The sequence below is a fragment of the Delphinapterus leucas genome, chromosome 13 (genome assembly GCF_059928025.1).
Source record: "Delphinapterus leucas isolate spDelLeu-1000000601 "Yukka" chromosome 13, BTC_Dleu_Yukka2, whole genome shotgun sequence".
NCBI classification, from domain to species: Eukaryota; Metazoa; Chordata; class Mammalia; order Artiodactyla; family Monodontidae; genus Delphinapterus; species Delphinapterus leucas.
This window is the reverse complement of record NC_143141.1, coordinates 15,916,040-15,934,943: the sequence shown is the minus strand read 5'-3', so window position 1 is coordinate 15,934,943 and position 18,904 is coordinate 15,916,040. Positions and strand designations below refer to the sequence as shown.

General features: G+C 40.4%; 1 protein-coding gene across 1 annotated transcript in view; it reads left to right on the top strand.

Annotated features, from left to right (window-relative positions):
• DNAH6 (dynein axonemal heavy chain 6) overlaps nucleotides 1–18,904 on the top strand; it is a 294,154-nt gene that overhangs the window by 112,279 nt on the left and 162,971 nt on the right. Inside the window, exons 20-28 of the mRNA XM_022556141.3 lie at nucleotides 1,006–1,125; nucleotides 3,083–3,263; nucleotides 5,752–5,848; nucleotides 8,496–8,715; nucleotides 10,601–10,765; nucleotides 10,850–10,963; nucleotides 12,335–12,460; nucleotides 12,546–12,701; nucleotides 12,987–13,148. Of these exons, the coding sequence (XP_022411849.2) occupies nucleotides 1,006–1,125; nucleotides 3,083–3,263; nucleotides 5,752–5,848; nucleotides 8,496–8,715; nucleotides 10,601–10,765; nucleotides 10,850–10,963; nucleotides 12,335–12,460; nucleotides 12,546–12,701; nucleotides 12,987–13,148 (1,341 nt within the window). The remainder of the gene's footprint in view (nucleotides 1–1,005; nucleotides 1,126–3,082; nucleotides 3,264–5,751; nucleotides 5,849–8,495; nucleotides 8,716–10,600; nucleotides 10,766–10,849; nucleotides 10,964–12,334; nucleotides 12,461–12,545; nucleotides 12,702–12,986; nucleotides 13,149–18,904) is intronic.

Sequence of the window (18,904 nt, the reverse complement as noted above, 5' to 3'; positions counted from 1 at the left end):
ATGAAATGGCTTTGCCAGCTGTAGTCTGGAAGAGCAAGACCAGACGTCACTCTGTACGGTGGAGGGGAGAGCAGGCCCAAGATGGAAATCAGTCAGTATGAGGCCAGGTGATGCCAGGTGATGGGGCTTCTGCTCTCAAGAAGTTTATAATTTAAATAGAGCAATTAAAATCCTTTAGATTAACAGACACAGTTTTTTAAATGTACATGTTCTGCGAGGGGTGCTGTGGTGTAAGAGGAAGGAGTAGGGGAGGGGGGAGGTAGAGGGAAAACTGTCTATAATCATCCAGAGCTTGACATGAATGAGTTCACTTTTCCTCTTCCTCAAGATAATTGAGGGAAAGTGATGTTTCATTGGGTAGGGAAGGCACTTACTTTTTCAAGTTTTGAGCACTTTGAGAAATAAAGACCTGGATGACCAAATGATATAAAGAAGGTACCAGATACCTTGTAGGGGGGAGACTGGAGAAGACTGCTGAGCTAAACAGAAATGTGTGCCATTAATAATTACAGAAACAGCCAGGATTTGACAATCAGAAGTTCCTTGGTGACATTTAAGAGAACATCATAGTGCATTATAAACCCTAGTGAAGGAGAGAAGGAGGGGAAGTGGATGGGTGGGAAACAGTAAGTGAGATTAAGCTGTTTATTCAAAAAGTTGGCTTTTAAATGGTTTGGGATTAATATAGACACACTACTATATATAAAATAGATAATCAACAAGAACCTACTGTATATATAGTACAGGGAACTCTACTCAAAATTCTGCAATAACTTATACAGGAAAAGAATCTGAAAAAGAAAGGATACATGTATGCGTGTAACTGAATCACTTTGCTGTACACCTGAAACTAACACAACATTGTAAATCAACTATATTCCAATATAAAACTAAAAATGTTAAAGTAAAAATAAATAAATGGGCTGTTGGAATTAAATATCTGTAATTATCTTTGAGAGCAAAAACACATGGTGTCGCATGTATTTTCTTTGCCTTTCCTTAAAGGTCCTTCTTGATGACAGCACCATCAACATTGCGACCATTGCCTCATCACGTTACGCTGGCCCACTGAAAACTCGAGTGGATGACTGGCAGAAACAACTTGCTTTGTTTAATCAAACACTGGTGAGTAAGGATCATTTCAATTCATGGACTCAGAGAATTGGATTTAGAAATCATTTGTTCAGTCACTTAAATATTGTACAGTTTAGATATAAGATTTAATTATTGACATTTTATTATGCTCAAAATGTAAGGAAAATGCAAATATATTGAACTCTTCTTTTCAAGACTACACCATCACCCTGTATTAGTTATTATTGCTGTGAAACAAAGTACCACAAACTTAGTGGTATAAAACAATCTACATTTATAATCCCACAGTTTCTGTGGGTCAGGAGTTCATAACTTAACTGGGTCTTATACTCAGGGCCTCACGAGGGTTCAGTCAAGATGTGGGCCAGGACTGGGCTCTCATCAGAGGTTCAACGGAGGAAGGACGTTGGCAGAAATCATTTTCTTGCAATTCCGGGACTGGGGGCTTCATTTTCTCACAGGCTGTCAACCAGAGGCCATCCTCAGGTCCTCCATGTTGCCCACAGTTTTTTTGCATGTGGACTTCCTCAACCAGATCACTTGCTCCATCAGTCGAGCAGGGAAGAGAAAGTCTCCTGGCAAGACAGAGGTTACAGCCTTGTGTACTGTACACATAACTGTGTACATCCTGTTATCTTTGTATATTCTCCATAGCTAGAAGCAAGTCACGGTGGCACCCACACTCAAGGGGAGAGGATCACACAAGGTCAGGAAGCCCAGGTCTTGGGGGCCACCTTAAGAGTCTAGCCACAGCAACCTCATATTTACTAAACAAATACTGCTGCTTGAAGTCTCCTTGGCACCCTTCCTGTCATACACACCTTCTCTTTATTTTATTCAACCTCAGATTATCCCATAATAAAGAACCCACTTACTCTGGTCTCACTTTGTTCCCATCCAATCTCTTTCTTAGACTTCATTTTTTTACCTTGATTTAACTATGGTGTGGTTTTTATATGTTCTAATATGAAAAGGTATCTGTGAAATAATAAAGGCACTAAGTAAGAAAAGGCAATTTGTTCCATCCTCATTTCATAGAGATCTCTATGGTGAATCCATCCTCTTCAATGGACACTTTTTAATCTGACGCCTGTCCAGCCTTCTGTACTGATGGCTGAGCCCCATGAAAGGAGAGACTAAATTTAGATCAAAGTAAAGGGCATGTTTCCATAGAAGGTCCTTAAAAGAAGCAGCGCTGAATAGTAGGGATCCTCCAGAGAATTAAGTGTATAGTGTGAGACCTGAAATAAACCAAGGAGTGGTTGGGACATTAGGGCTTAAGCATAGCCCCCAAATCTAGAGTGAGACACGAGAAACCCTTTCACAGATCTCAGGCCCACACATGCGATGGCAGGAGGTGCAGAGGAACGGTGAGGTCTATAAACTTTAGATCTGACCCTGCACTTCTGCTCTCTCTGATTAACAGCGATTGTCTCTAGGAGAAAAGTGATGCGTGATTTTCTTCTTCTTCCCAGTGTTCTGTCTTTGCCACGTGTTCTGTCACAAGCAGGTTTTACTTTTTTGATGGAAGAAAATGAATCATATTTCTTCTTAAAAAGAGGGAGAGGGAAGAATGATAGACATAATTGAGGCAAAAAAAAAACACCTTTTTTGCTAACCATTTTTATATTTGGAAATAGTAAGTAAATCACTAAACTTACCACTTCCCAACCCTTCAGATTCCTTTAAGTAAGCATCGTGCCTCCACCTAGAGTGTCTCCTCTGGGCATTTTAATCCTCTTTCTCTGGGTCCATTCTGGTTACCACACAGTAGTAGACTCGTTATAACTCTACTCAGTACAAAAAATGGGTTGAAATTAGGCTGAGGTGAGACTTGGACCTTTTAATGAGGTTTCATTTCAAAGAACCTGTGAGAAGCTGCCAAAAGGAAAAAGATACAGTGAATCCCCATGTAATTATTTTTAACGTAACTGTATTTTTTCAACCTGAGGTTAAAAATCTGGTAATGTCCCTATTTTTCTCCTAGGAAGAGTGGCTGAACTGCCAGAGAAACTGGCTCTACCTAGAGAGTATTTTTAACGCTCCAGATATTCAGAGGCAGTTACCTGCAGAGGCCAAGATGTTCCTTCAAGTGGATAAGTCATGGAAAGAAATCATGAGGAAGGTGAACCGGCTGCCTAATGCGCTCCGAGCAGCTACTCAACCAGGTAAAAAAGAAACCACAAAGGAATTACAGTTATCTAAAAGGTCCATCACCTGTAAGATTCTAATAAAATGTGGTACATTCAACCCTTGATTCCAGTCAGCGTTGATGACCAGGAACATTTGTAGTACATTTGACACTCTTGCTAAACAATGTGAATCGAACACTGTTGTTGTTATTTTATTACTATTTGCATTATTATTATCGTCATCATCGTCATCATGTTTCAGCTCAGTTCATAGTTTGGGCACACAAGAATGTACTTCTTTTGCTGTTTTTAGAGTTAGGGGATCCTGACACAGAGTATCAGTGATGCTTCCATCTCCCAATTTAGGCTACAAAAAATACATTTACATTCAGTTGACCTATTCTGTTAAAGTTCTCACAGACTTATAACCATAAAAATTTCCACACCGTATTTTAAGTAATTCATTAAGACCACTTACGAATATTGCCACTAATGGTAATTCTAATCTCAGGGTTGAAATGTGTTTTATTTATTTTTTAAATTAATTTTGATTGGAATATAGTTGATTTGCAATGTGGTGTTATTTTCTGCTGTACAGCAAACTGAATCAGTTATACATATACATATATTCACTCTTTTTTAGATTCTTTTCCCATACAGGTCATTACAGAGTATTGAGTAGAGTTCCCTGTGCTATACAGTTGAAATGAGTTTTAATAAGTTCTGTTTCTAGGGATGTGGAATCAAAGTCCTTCCGGGTGATTACACATACGTGGTGATTGAACTTTGCGGTTTGTATCACAGCCTCAGCAGGATTGATTGTTGTTCTGCAAATGGCAGCACACTGCCTATCCTGGTGATACGGATAGAGAGCTTCCTTGTCAAGCAGAGGCAGCCTGCTGGACTATACTCTTTGCCCAAAGACTCTTACATAAAACATAAACAGGCAGGAAAAACTCTATGGGATGATAAAATCGAAAACCTTAAAACTTTGGGGCTTCAAGAGGCTGCCCACAATCCTTGGTTCCTGGTCCCCTTCCAGTCACAAATGCATCACTCCAGCCTCTGCTTCTGCCATCACATCTCCTTCTCTGCCGCTTATAAAGACCCCTGTGGGGAATTCCCTGACAGTCCAGTGATTAGGACTCCTCTCTTCCACTGCAGGGGGCAAGGGTTCGATCCATCGCTGGGGAACTAAGATCCCACAAGCTGCGCAGCACGGCCAAAAAAAGAAAAAAAAAAAAGACCCCTGGGATTACACTGGGCCCACTGCATGATCCAAGATAATCTCCCCATCCTGTGATCTGTACCTTAACCACATCTGCCAGGTGCCTGTTTCCATAAAAACTAACATATTCTCAGGTTCTCGGGATTAGGACATGGGTATATCTGAGAGACCTTTATCTTGCCTAGCACATCCACTTAATGTGCATATCCAAACCTTTTGCTGCAAAAATATTAATGCGTTTTATTACAGAGTGCTGCCCCAGTGCCAACTGGACTTTTGTTATATAATGTAACTTTTGAAAATTTTTAAAAAATCCAAAATACATTTGGCCCTAGAGATTTCAGATAAAGGAGTGTGGACCTGTATATATCATTTCAGGTGATGATAAAGCAGTGAAGAAAAATTAAGCAGGGTAAAGGCGCTAGAGAGTAGTTGGGGGCTGCAGTGTGTGTGTGTGTGTGTGTGTGTGTGTGTGTGTGTGTGTGTGATGAAAGGATTTTTTGATAAAGTGGCTTTTGAGTAGAGATCTGCAGGAATGAGGAAATGAAACATGTTCATGGACCTAAGGGAGGATTGTTAAAGGCAGAGAGAAGAACAAAGACCCTGTGATAAAAGCATGCTTAGCGTACATGACTGTCACCAAGGAAGCGAGAGTGGGGTGGAGTGCAACACACAGGAGAGGGCTTAGGAGTGAGGCCAGAGAGGAGAGTGTGCTTGGGTGGCGGGTTGGGGATTGGATTAGGTCACTGATCACGTAGAGGCTCGGAGACCGTGGAAAAGACCAGATTTGATTCTCAGACAGGTGGGGAAGCCAGGCACTGTGATATGCACCAAAACATCAACATCAAGTGAGACATGAATCTTGCTCCTAAAGGTGCTACAGTTTAGTGATAAAGACATAGGATGCTATTGCCACAATTTTTTTGCATCTAAATATGGCAGAAAAAACAGAAGACATGAGTAAGAAAGTGACAGAGAATATGTAGTGTTTAGAGAATGGCAACTGTTTGGCTTTGGTTTGTGCACACCTGGCCCCCAAAATTGGGGGATGACAGATAAAAAGGTTTCAAGTTACTTACCCGTTCATCTGTGGCAAATATCAAAATTAATGTTATTATTAAAAGTTATAGTTAACATTCTTAGCCAACATCCCCAATTTTAACTTATTAGACCATTCTTTCATCAAATAAAACCAAAACTTTAAAAATGTTAATATCATATTTTACTTCCACTTAAAATTATATTCTCTATTTATTTTAACACAACTTTACCAGTACCTTTTTTTTCAATGAACAGGACTTCTGGAGACTTTTCAAAATAATAATGCATTACTTGACCAAATTCAGAAGTGTCTAGAGGCATATTTAGAATCAAAAAGAGTTATCTTTCCAAGGTAAGTTTATAAAGCTACCAACAATATTTTTTAGTAGTTAACAGTATCCATGGGCTTCCCTGGTGGCGCAATGGTTGAGAGTCCACCTGCCAATGCAGGGGACACGGGTTCGTGCCCCAGTCCGGGAAGATCCCACATGCCGCGGAGCGGCTGGGCCCGTGAGCCATGGCCACTGAGCCTGCGCGTCTGGAGCCTGTGCTCCACGATGGGAGAGGCCACAACAGTGAGAGGCCCGCGTACTGCAAAAAAAAAAAAAAAAAAAAGGGTATTCATTAATTTGTTAAGATATATTTAAAAACAAGCTATAAAATCAAAACATCAGGGAACCAAAGAGGGAAACAAGAAAGATATTTCATAATAGCAATCCAGCTAATATCTTGATTGGGGCGTGTAAGTGTCAAGGATAAATATACAATATTTGGTTTAAGTGGATAAGTACCCAAGGTGCTGGAAGGATTCTTGATCACAGCATTGTTTCGCTGCTTGGTGTGTATGTGTGTACCTGCATGTGTGTGCGTGTCCACAGATGGGTATGTAAAAAGTTAGAGACCTTTGTTGCCTGAGCTGGTTTCTTTAGGTTAATTGGTGGCCTAAGAGGGTTACTGTAGAAGTTATCTAAGAGGTCATTTCACAAATTCCAAATGAAATTTTTTACTCATCCATTCATTCTAGAAACATACCAAATGTTTTGCTCAGTGATAAAAATACAAATAAGAAAAGGCCAGATCCCCACTCTAATGGAGCTCGTGGTTAACAGGTGGACAGTCATGTAAATACACCATTTCAATATAATTATATATGACTACACTATGACTACCTGATGGTAGCAGGTGCTCCAGACTTCAGTCATTGGGGCACATTGTACCGTAACACAGACAATATCAAAAAACGGCTCATCTTTCATGGATTTTTCCTGTTAGATGTAAAGGAGATGGCTGTTAAGGTCTCTCCTAGGACAAGCACTGAGTCAGCCAGGGTTAGGTGCTTATGTGGGTTACTTGGGTAAGAGGGGTTGTTGCTGGGTACCAGGACTGGGTATGTGTGTGCACAAGATATCCAAGAGCTGGAAGATTTGATTGAGTTTAACAGATTCAGGCAACATGGGAAAAGACAGAAGAGTTTGAGGTTTGGAATGTGCCTTTCATTTCACTCTTAAATCAGTGGTTCCTAACTTGAGTCTCCCAAGACCAGAGAAAATCTATACACTGTTTTAATCTTTAAAGAAATCTGGACACAAATTTACCTGTGATAATATTGAACACCAAAAAGCATCAGCTTTTATTTTTCCTTTTGTTTAGAATTACATCAACTAAGTCTACAGTGTTTATTATGTCAGGAGGCTCTGTACACCACTGATTTCATGCTCCAAGCCTTAATGAAGGCTTACTATGAGCCATGGACCAAGTTAGGTTCTGGGGACACAAGGTGAATATAACACTGTTCCTTCTCCCACAGGGCTCATAGTCCAATCTTGACAGTTATCTGTTTCATTAGTTGAAAAGAGGCAGGGGTACAAATTATTACCATATGTGGTATTTTAAAGAAGCAAGACTAATAGGGTGCAACCCAAAACATCTTTGTTTCTAATGACAGCCTCTGTGTTCCCTACTAGGGGCTAGTTTCTTCCTGTCCCTTGTCAAAATCTTGAGCAGGCCTCATGAATTTTCTGGTCATTCTCTGATAATAATACAAAAAGTTCTCGTTACCTTAACCCATTAAATGATCTATAATAATCAAAACTCTGGACTTCTTTCAAAGTGGAAACATCTCCCCTCTCTGGCCTAAGCCTGTTGCAAGGCTGAAGGCTTTAATGATGATGAAGGTGTGTGGCATCAACCCTCCCCACTTCCTATTAAGTTCCTGAGGTCTCCAGTTTGGGGGCAGGAAAGGGAGGAGAGGCAAGACTGCAGGAGAAGCCTGACTTGGCTGGTACCCAACTGGGCCCCTCTCTCACGTGGAGCCTTCCACGTGCTAATGGGATCCCTCCAATCCCGAGGGGTCTCTCATAGGCAGCTTCCTCCACAGGAGTGAAGTGTCTTCTCTAGCCAGACCCTCATCCTTCTCTCTCATCCCTGGGCATCCAGGTGTGCCCCTTCTCCAGTTTTTTTTTTTCCTAGGGTATCTTCATGTCTCCAAATGGCCCTGTTGGGCAGTATCTAAGAAAATCCCAGGCAGGATCACACCAGCATGGCCCCCATGTGTGTAGTCACAGAACCAAATAAGGTTCCTGCAGCCACCCATTCATCTATTCAACAAATTATGTACTGAATACCAGGTATATGTGAGGTACAAGGCCAGATTCTAGGGAAAACAAGTAATATATCTTCACTCTAGGAGCTCAAAGCCAAGTAACAGACATACAGCCAAATCAGTATCTTAGCAAGTGCTGGCATCTTTACAATTTTTATGAAAAATATCTACCTTTTATGTACCAGGCACTCATTCCAGATGTTTGAGATGCATCCACCCTAATCTTTATAAAAGTCATATTTAGAGACACGTGGCCTCCCAGACCCAGGACCCATGGGATAGAGGTCCAGTAAGTCAGTGGATGGGGACGATATGTGCCTAAGGGATTTATCTTTCATGTCCATACAAGGCTTTGCTTCAGTTTCAAGTTACATTTTAAGTATATTCTTTCATCTAGATTTTACTTCTTGTCAAATGATGAGCTTCTGGAGATTTTGGCCCAGACACGAAATCCCCAAGCTGTGCAGCCACACTTAAGGAAATGCTTCGACTCCATTTCAAAGCTCGAATTTGCTCTCGTGCCTCCAACGGAGGGAAGAATTCCTGGCATGGAGGCAGAGCCAGAAAAGATTTACACTAATGATATTTTAGCGATGCTGTCACCAGAGGGAGAAAGGGTAAGGACTTTTTGTTTATAATTCTTTGTGCATCAACTTTGTTACTCTTCTAGGGTGGAGGGTAGAGGTTTATTCATCGTCAGCTAAGCATTCATCAAGTGCTACTGTGATCCGGTCTTCTGCCGGCTCAGCAATTTCAAAGATAATCAACGATAAAATCCTTGCCCTTGAAGAACTCAAAGTCTAGCAGAGACATAGTCGAACAATTGAAAAGCCCCACAGAAAATGCAGTAACAGAGGCTGTGCTCTGTTCTTGGGAACAGGGTAGAAAGTACTGGAGCCAGTTCTTAACTCTCCATAAGGGGAACAAGAGTAGGGTGGTTAAGAGCTAGTTCTACTGCCCGGACACATGGATTCCACTCCCAATCTTGAACCTCATCTGTAAAACAAAGATTAGTAATACTGCCTGATTAATGAGTTGCTGGGGATTTTCAAGTGTGTATGTAAATTACTTAGAACAGTACTGAGCGGGTGCTATGAAGTATTAGTTGTCATTGTTTGGCAGCAGCCTCTCCGGGGCCCGGCACAGTGCCTGTAAACACCAAGCAAGTGAATGCATTAGTAGACTGTGGGGAATCAGGTGACCAGACAGAGGAGAATCACACATACATACACACAGGCAGCCAAGGAAGGTGGAGAGGAGACATGGGAGGGACAGCTTTCCATACAGAGAAATTGTGCAGGGAAATGCCAAGGATTTCAGTCCAGGTAGAGCACAGTAGTGTATCTATGGGATTGGAAGGAGCCCATAGACATTTTTCTTGTCCTACACATGCACCCAATGCTCATAGCAGCATTATTCACAATAGCCAAGACATGGGAGCAACCTAAGTGTCCACCAACGGATGGATAAAGAGGACATGGTATATGTATACAATGGAATATTACTCAGCCATAAAAAAGAATAAAATTTTGCCATTTGCCACAACATAGGTGGACCTGGAGGGTTTTATGCTAAGTGAAATAAATCAGACAGAGAAAGACAAATACTGCATGTTTTCACTTATATATGGAATCTAAAAAGTAGTACAAACTAGTGAATATAACAAACCAGAAACAGATTCACAGATATAAAGAACAAACTCGTGGTTACTAGTGGGGAGAGGGGAGGGGGGAGGGTCAAGATAGGGATAGGGGATTAAGAGTTACAAACTACTATGTATAAAATAAATAAGCAGCAAGGATATATTGTACAGCACAGGGAAATACAGCCATTATTTTGTAACAACTTTAAATGGAGTATAATCTATAAAAATATTGAATCATTTTGTTGTACATGTAAAACTAATATAATATTGTAAATCAACTATACCTCAATAAAGAAATTTTTTTTACTTGTCCTAAATTGATCCTCTTGCAAAAGAATTTGTTCATCACTAGTGCAAAAGAGAAAGGGGAAGGCCTAGGCTAGGATCCAGGGAAAACATGACATTTAAAGGGAGTGTAGAAGAAGAACAGATGCAGAAGCCCAGACAACCAGGGCAGTCAGGTCATTGGTAGTCCAAGAAATAAATATGAAAAGGGTTTTAAAGTGTCGATTGGACTGGATGATTGGGAGAGCACTGGTCACCTTAATGACCTGAACAGATTTAGAGGAGTGGTTGGGGCCAAAAATCAGATGGCAGGAAGTAAGGGAAAAAAGTGGAGGAATTCATTTAGTGCACATAAACTCCTCTTTCCGGGAGTTGGCTCCAAAGGGAAGCAGTGAAATAAAGTACCAAGTGGGGGCGGGGGAGAGGGGCGGTGTGAAGAGAGGTGTAGAGTGGGTATCAGTAGAAGTGTCAGTGTTCGTGTTCAGGCTTCCATGTTTACCTAGCTCAGGGTTCCGTTACGAAGTACACGGAGTGTACAGCCTACATGTTATCACAGTCTGATTATCTTCCAGGTGAGCCTGGGGAAAGGCCTCAAGGCCCGAGGCAACGTGGAGGAGTGGCTGGGCAAAGTGGAAGAAGCCATGTTCACGTCTCTGCGTCGCCTGTGCAAAGCTGCCATCGCTGACTATCTGGGGAAACCGAGGACAGTATGGGTGATCGCCGGCCACCCTTCTCAAGTAACTTACACTCCTTAAATCTCCACCTCTGGATCCTGTTTGGGTGAGATGCATCACACACTGAAGAAAGGTGTTTCCATGCAGGTGATCCTGACCATTTCTCAAATCATGTGGTGCCGCGATTTGACGGAGTGTTTGGAAAGAGAAGACGGTAATCATTTAGAGGCCCTGGAAGCTTTTGAAAAAGTAAACTTTGAGGTGAGATTACGGCAGGGTGACATCGAGCATAGCGCTGTGCCAGATGGTCCCAGTGGCTTTTATTGGCGTGGTTAATGCAAATTCACTACTTCAGAAATTGTAAGCCTCTGACATGACATCCAAAGCTTTGGGCTTCTCACTAAAACTATTTCTGTTCAAGTTTTCTCAGCGACACTACCCTGATGTTTGTGTAGTATGTATATGAATATTAAAAATAGAAGGAAAGCGTAACTCAAGAGGAAAATGTCAGGATTATAATGGTTTGCCACCTTTAAGAAGAAATGTTATCCTGGGTCCTGATCTCTCTCCTAGAAGTGGATTCAATCCCGGAAAACCACAGGATTTGTGCCATTTCTATTCTTAGGCCCGACATGTGCTTTTCTACTGTTTTATAGAAGCCTCAGGCAACTATCAATAAAGCAATAAATAATTGAATGAATTAAATACCATTCTACACAAATTTTTGAGCTATTGCTGGGAAATGCAACTTTACAGCCAGGCCACATCGTTAACTCCAAATTCAATTCTACTTCCAAGCAATGTTGCATTTTTAAAGACTCACCCCTAAAACAGAAAAAGGAGGAAAGAACTTTCTTGAAATAGGAAAAAACCTCTCTCATGAAGGTCCTCGATAGAATTTCAACTCAAAGAGCCCCAGAGAAAAGACTCGCTAAGGAAAGTCCCATTGACCTCTTTGTAGAGGTGGCCCCTGATCAAGGTCAGCCTGAGTGAAAAATCAGCAAAACAGTTCAAGACTTTCAGAGGCACTGCCCTTCTCTGAAAAAGATTTAACCACTTATGTGAAAATCAGGAACTCAATCTATCAAAAAATGCTTTCGTTTAATCAATCATTGGCTTGGTTTAAATGCTCAGGATTTCTGACTATTCCCCCCTCCCCCACCAAAAAAAAAAAAAAAAACCTATCCCTGAAAATGAAGAGTACTACCTTCATCACATTTGATTTTTAGGGAGAACCATCTTCTCTAGAGACATCATCACATGGTGGTTAAGAGCATGGGCTTTCCTTGAGGCAAATGTCTACTCAAGTGTAATTTTTGCTACTTGATAACTATGTCAATTTCCTTACCCTCTGTGACCCTCAGTTTCCTCTAATGTGAAACTGGGGTAAAGATAGTACTGTACTTCACAGAAGCCTTATAGGAATTAAATAAGTTAAACTGTTGTCCTGGGTCACAGAATTACAGATTCTTACTAAATTTGGAATAGACATTTGTCAAAACGATCTAATTTTATAGGTATCTAATTTTATAGATAGTTTCGAAAAATGCCTATTCCAAATTTAATAGTAAAAAGATATATATGTAAGCTGATTTTTGAAAATTTTATATCACATTTTTTTTTAATTTTTAGAGATTAAATGCCCTGGCTGCAATAGTCCGAGGCACTCTTCCTAAATTACACAGAAACATCATAACTGCCTTAATTACTATTGATGTACATGCAAGAGACATAGTCACTGAACTTGTTCAAGCCAAGGTAACTCTTTCACTTAAATAAAATCATATATTTCTTTCTGAAATTAATGCATCTAATATGTGTATCATTGTCATCACTTATGTAGGTAGAGGTAGTTGAGTCCTTTGACTGGCAGAGACAACTGCGCTATTATTGGGATATAGACCTGGACAATTGTGTGGCAAGGATGGCGCTCTCTCAGTATACTTATGGCTATGAGTATTTGGGTGCATGCCCAAGATTAGTTATTACTCCTCTCACGGTAAGTTACTGATCATTTAGGTTCATTACTGCTTTTTCCCCACCAAAATAGTTCTGAAAAGTTTCCTTCTACCATTAACCCTTGAAAGGACTTGCCATGAATACATCTTTGTAAAGCAGAGATTTCCGCTTTTTGATCATGTGCCTGGATTTTTTAGTATATTTCAATTGCTATAGAACCTTTCATAAAAAAATAATGACCCTCCTGCTATAGAAAGGAAAGGACTTATGAATTTGGGGCCAGAGTCAGTTTCCTTCAATAATGACAATTTATCAATTTCTTCAGGATCGCTGCTACCTTTGCCTCATGGGGGCTTTGCAGCTCGACCTGGGAGGCGCACCAGCTGGTCCTGCTGGCACGGGGAAAACTGAGACTACCAAAGACCTTGCAAAAGCTCTCGCCATCCAGTGTGTGGTCTTTAACTGCTCCGATGGTTTGGACTACAAGGTACGGTCCTGGCATCTGAACACTAACATTAAGTGTTTTATGTGGCTTTCTCTATTTGCAACATGACATAACAAAAGAAGGAGAGAAAAGGGGGTGATGGCAAGCTAGGGAAAACTAGTGGGGCAAGGAATGATTAAAGTAGAATAAATAGAGCAAGAGAGGAGAGTCAACACAAGGCAATCCGAGTGGGCCAGGTAGGAATCAAGGCCAGGGGAGGATTGGTCAAGTGGTGGTGAGATTAAAGACCTGTTCATGTCAGTTGGTAGAAAGAGGGGAGATGAGATACAAGACAGAATAGCAGGGAAATCTAGGAAAAAGGAATAAGCTTACAGGAAGGGATGAGTTACGTACTGAAATGTGCGGTGTTACGTATTCAGAGTTACGTATTGAAAATGAAACATGTAGGAGGTGAGAATTCACGGTAAGATTTTTCATTGAGTAGTTCTCAGAATTTTTCACTCTTAAAAATTATTGAGGGCTTCCCTGGTGGCGCAGCGGTTGAGAGTCCACCTGCCGATGCAGGGGACACAGGTTCGTGCCCCGGTCTGGGAAGATCCCACATGCCGCGGAGCGGCTAGGCCCGTGAGCCATGGCCGCTGAGCCTGCGCGTCTGGAGCCTGTGCTCCGCAACGGAAGAGGCCACAACAGTGAGAGGCCCGTGTACCGAAAAAAAAAAAAAAAAGAAGTTATTGAGACCTGGGACTTCCCTGGAACTCCAGTGCTTAAGACTTCGCCTTCCAATGCAGGGGGTGCGGGTTTGATCCCTGGTCGGGGAGCTAAGATCCCACATGCCTCATGGCCAAAAAACCAAAACATAAAACAGAAGCAATATTGTAACAAATTCAATAAAGACTTTAAAAAATGGCCCACATCAAAAAAAATCTTAAAAAAACAATTATTGAGACTTCCAGAAAGTTTTTGTTTATATGTATGGATTACATCTATTGATATACACCATGTTAGAAATTAAAATTGCATTTAAAATATTTGGGGGGGGGGATTTCCCTGGTGGCGCAGTGGTTAAGAATCCGCCTGCCAGTGCAGGGGACACAGGTTCGAGCCCTGGTCTAGGAAGATCCCACATGCCGTGGAGCAGCTAAGCCCGTGCGCCACAACTAATGAGCCTGCGCTCTAGAGCCCGCAAGCCACTACTGCTGAGCCCACACTCCACAACTGCTGAAGCCCGTGCGCCTGGAGCCTGTGCTCCGCAACAAGAGAAGCCACCGCAATGAGAAGCCCACGCACTGCAACAAAGAGGAGCCCCCGCTTGCCACAACTAGAGAAACCCTGGGTGCAGCAGCGAAGACCCAACGCAGTCAAAAATAAATAAATAAATAAATTTTAAATAAATAGGCTTTCTTTTAAATAAAGTAAAATAAAAATATTTATTTGTTTTAAAATAACCATAATAAATTCATTACATGTTAGCATAAACACACTTTTTAAGAAAAATAACTATTTTCCCAAACAACTATACATAGTATAATCTATAAAAATATTGAATCACTATTCTGTATACCTAAAAGTAATGTAATATTGTAAATCAACAGTACCTCAATAAAAAAAGTTGATGAGGATAATTCTTTATAGAAGAATCACAGCTAATACATGCAGAGGGATAACATTAGAAATTACTATTTTGCAAACTCTCAAAAATTAATAGATCTGGTAATGATCAACTTTGCTAAAACCACATTAAAAGATTAATTGGAAGGTTTGTAATGGATGGATCAGGCTAATTATCCATTGGTCAATCAAAACATCACTGAAGGGGCTTCCCTGGTGGTGCAGTGGTTGAGAGTCCACCTGCCGATGCAGGGGAAATGGGTTTGTGCCCCGGTCCGGGAAGATCCCATATGCTGCGGAGCGGCTAGGCCCGTGAGCCATGGCCGCTGAGCCTGCGCGTCCAGAGCCTGTGCTCTGCAACGGGAGAGGCCACAACAGTGAGAGGCCCGCGTACCACATAAAAAAAAAAAAAAACCTCTTAAAATAAAAAATAAAAAAATCACTGAATTTGAGACAGCCAGGAAACATGTATCTTCTTTGGTACACAATCTGAATTATTCCTGTTCAGAAATTTTTAAACCTCAAACTAATGAATTTAATTAAGTGTCTAGATTTAAATACAGTTTTCAAGAAGTATATAAGGTAGAGAAACATGTTAACCACAAGAATTCAATCAGCCAAATATGGAGTGCAAGAAATTCCAAAGGGAAAATAACCTATAGACCTTTAAAAAATAAATTGCATAAAGGGGGGAGGATGCAGAGAACTGTTATAAATTTAAAGAGATTAAAAGACACATTAACCATAAAATAGATAGCTAGTGGGAAGCAGCCACATAGCACAGGGAGAACAGCTCAGTGCTTTGCGACCACCTAGAAGGGTGGGATAGGGAGGGTGTGAGGGAGATGCAAGAGGGAGGAGATATGTGGATATATGTATATGTATGGCTGATTCACTTTGTTATACAGCAGAAACTAACACAACATTGTAAAGCAATTATACTCCAATAAAGATGATTTTAAAAAAAGACACATTAAGCAGTGTTTGGACCTTGTTTGCGTCCTTATCCTACTGTAAAAGGATCATTTTAGGACCATTGTGGAAAATTGAACATGAACTGTTGTTAGATGACATCAAGGAATTACTTGGGTTTTGGTAAAACCAATTACTTGATTTTTGTTTGAATGTGTTAATGGTATTGGTTTGTTTTGTTTTGTTCTGTTTTTAGGTTCTTACACATTACAGAATCTGTGATGAAATACTAATGATGTCTGGGGCTTGTTTTAAAATACTCCAACAACAGCATAAAGTGTTGGAAGTATTTTAAAAAGAGCAAAATGTTGATGATTGTTAAACTGAGCACCTTCTTTTACCTCTTGTGTACGTTTGAAATACTCTGATACAAAAAGTTCTTTTAAAGTATAAAGCATCAAAATTAAAATGGCAGAAATACCTCCAAAAATTCTTTTTTAATGGTCAATCAATTGCTACACAATTAGTGTCTTTCAAAAAGAGGTGCGGGGGAGAAATTAGCCCCTGACCGCTATCAGCTGACAGCTGGCCTGGTTCAAACAGACTCTGTGCTTCTCCAGTTGAACTCAAACAGCTTCATAGATCACCAACGTCAAACTTGGTCACTTTGTGCCCCTGATGCCGTGAGACAAAAACCACACCATAATCAAATCTGAGAACAGACACAAACAAGAACTCTGTCCAAACCACAAAAATGACCGAATATCCTCCTCTCTCCACTAACTGGAGTAACTGCTACCTCTTTACTGACACCTTGAGCCACACTGCCCTATAGACTCCTAGATAGATGTTATTATGATACCCATCAGAGAATCGCCTCAGCTTTCTGCCAACAAAAATTTAGAGTGACGTGGTGTCCCCTAAAAAGGCATGTTCAAGTCTTAATGACTGATAACCTGTAAATCTGACCTGATTTGGAAGTAGGGTCTCTGCAGATATAACCAAGCTAAGCTGAGGTCTTACCGGACCTGGATGAGCCCTAATCCAATAATTAGTGGATTTGTAAGAAGAGGAAAATTCGGTTATAGACACACAGAGAGGAGAAGGCCATGTGAATATACACAGGAGGTGAGCCAAGGAACACTCAGCATTGGCTGCAAACATGAAAAGCTATGAAGAGACGAGGAAGAATACTCCCCTAGGACTTTCAGAGTGAGTATGGCTTTTAGACTTATAGACTCCAGAACTATGCAAGAGAAAAATTCTGTTGTTTTAAGCCACCCAGTTTATAGTCATTTGTTACAATCGCCCTTCAAAACTAGTACATAGAGCAATACCCTGCTTCATTGAACCTTCCTCAAACTTTCCTATAAGAAGTCCTTTTAATGTTCTTTTACTGAGACATCTCATGGTTTCCCATGGTCTGTGGTCTCCCTTATTGCAATAAGCAATAAACCCAATTTTTTTTTACCATGGATGAGTTCCAGTGGTCTTTTTGTTTTTTAACATCTTTATTGGAGTATAATTGCTTTACAATGGTGTGTTAGTTTCTGCTTTATAACAAAGTGAATCAGTTATACATATACATATGTTCCCATATCTCTTCCCTCCTGTGTCTCCCTCCCTCCCACCCTCCCTATCCCACCCCTCTAGGTGGTCACAAAGCACCGAGCTGATCTCCCTGTGCTACGCGGCTGCTTCCCACTACCTATCCACTTTACATTTGGTAGTGTATATATGTCCATGCCTCTCTCTTACCTCGTCACAGCCTACCCCTCCCCCTCCCCATATCCTCAAGTCCATGCTCTAGTAGGTCTGTGTCTTTATTCCCGTCTTACCCCTAGGTTCTTCATGACCTTTTTTTTTTCTTTCTTTGATTCCATATATATGTGTTAGCATACGGTGTTTTTCTCTTTCTGACTTACTTCACTCTGTATGACAGACTCTAGGTCCATCCACCTCACCACAAATAACTCGATTTCATTTCTTTTTATGACTGAGTAATATTCCATTGTATATATGTGCCACATCTTCTTTATCCATTCATCTGTTGATGGACATTTAGGTTGCTTCCGTGTCCTGACTATTGTAAATAGAGCTGCAATGAACATTTTGGTACATGACTCTTTTTGAATTAAAGCTATGGGCATTGACTGCAGGCATGCTATAGGGAGATAAATTTTAGCAAAGAACCCATATTGAAGATAAAGATCTGGAATTTTTAAAATTGAGATGTAATTGACATATTATATTAGTTTTACATGTACAACATAATGATTTGTTATATGTATATATTCCAAAATAATTACAGTAAGTTTAGTTAACATCCATCACCACCAATATGTTTTCTATGTCTTTGAGTTCATGTTTTTTTTAGATTCCACATAGTAGTGATATCATACAGTATTTGTCTGACTTATTTCACCTAGCATAATACCCTCGAGGTCCATCCATTACATATTGTCACAAATGTGATATATATATCACAGCACATTTTCTTTATCCATTCATCCATTGTTGGAAACCTAGGTTGTTTCCATGTCTTGGTTATGGTAAATAATGCTTCAATGAACATGGGGATGCAGATATATTTTTAAGTTAGTGATTTTCATTTTCTTTGGATAAATACCCAGAAGTAGAATTGCTGAATAACATGGCACTTGTGTTTTTAATTTTCTGAAGAACCTTCATAATGTTTTCCATAGTGGATGCATCAATTTACGTTCCCACCAACAGTGCACAGGGGTTCCCTTTTCTTCACATCCTCACCGCACCTGTCATTTCTTGTCTTCTTGATAATGGACATTCTAACAGGTGTAAGGTGACGTCTCACTGTGGTCTTGATTTGTATTTCTCTGATGATTAGTGACGTTGAGTATCTTTCGGGGTACCTGTTGACAATTTATTTATGTGTCTTCTTCAGAAAAGTGTCTTTGCCCATTTTGAAATTGGTTTGTTTGTTTGTTTTCCTATTGAGTTGTATGATGTCTTTATATATTTTAGATATTAACCCCTTATCAGATATATGATTTGCAAATATGTTCTTCTATTCCTTAGGTTGCCTTTTCATTTTGTTGATGGCTTCCTTTGATGTACAGAAAGTTTTCAGTTTGATATAGTCCCATTTGACCTGGAATTTTCTTCTTTTAAAACTTCTGTCCCATTAATATCCCTTGAGAAGTCTTCTTGTACCCCCCACCACCCAGGGAATGAAACCATTGCTCTACAATATGAAGGAGCTCCTCAGCTTTGTCATCCATAAGACCAGCTTCTTCTTT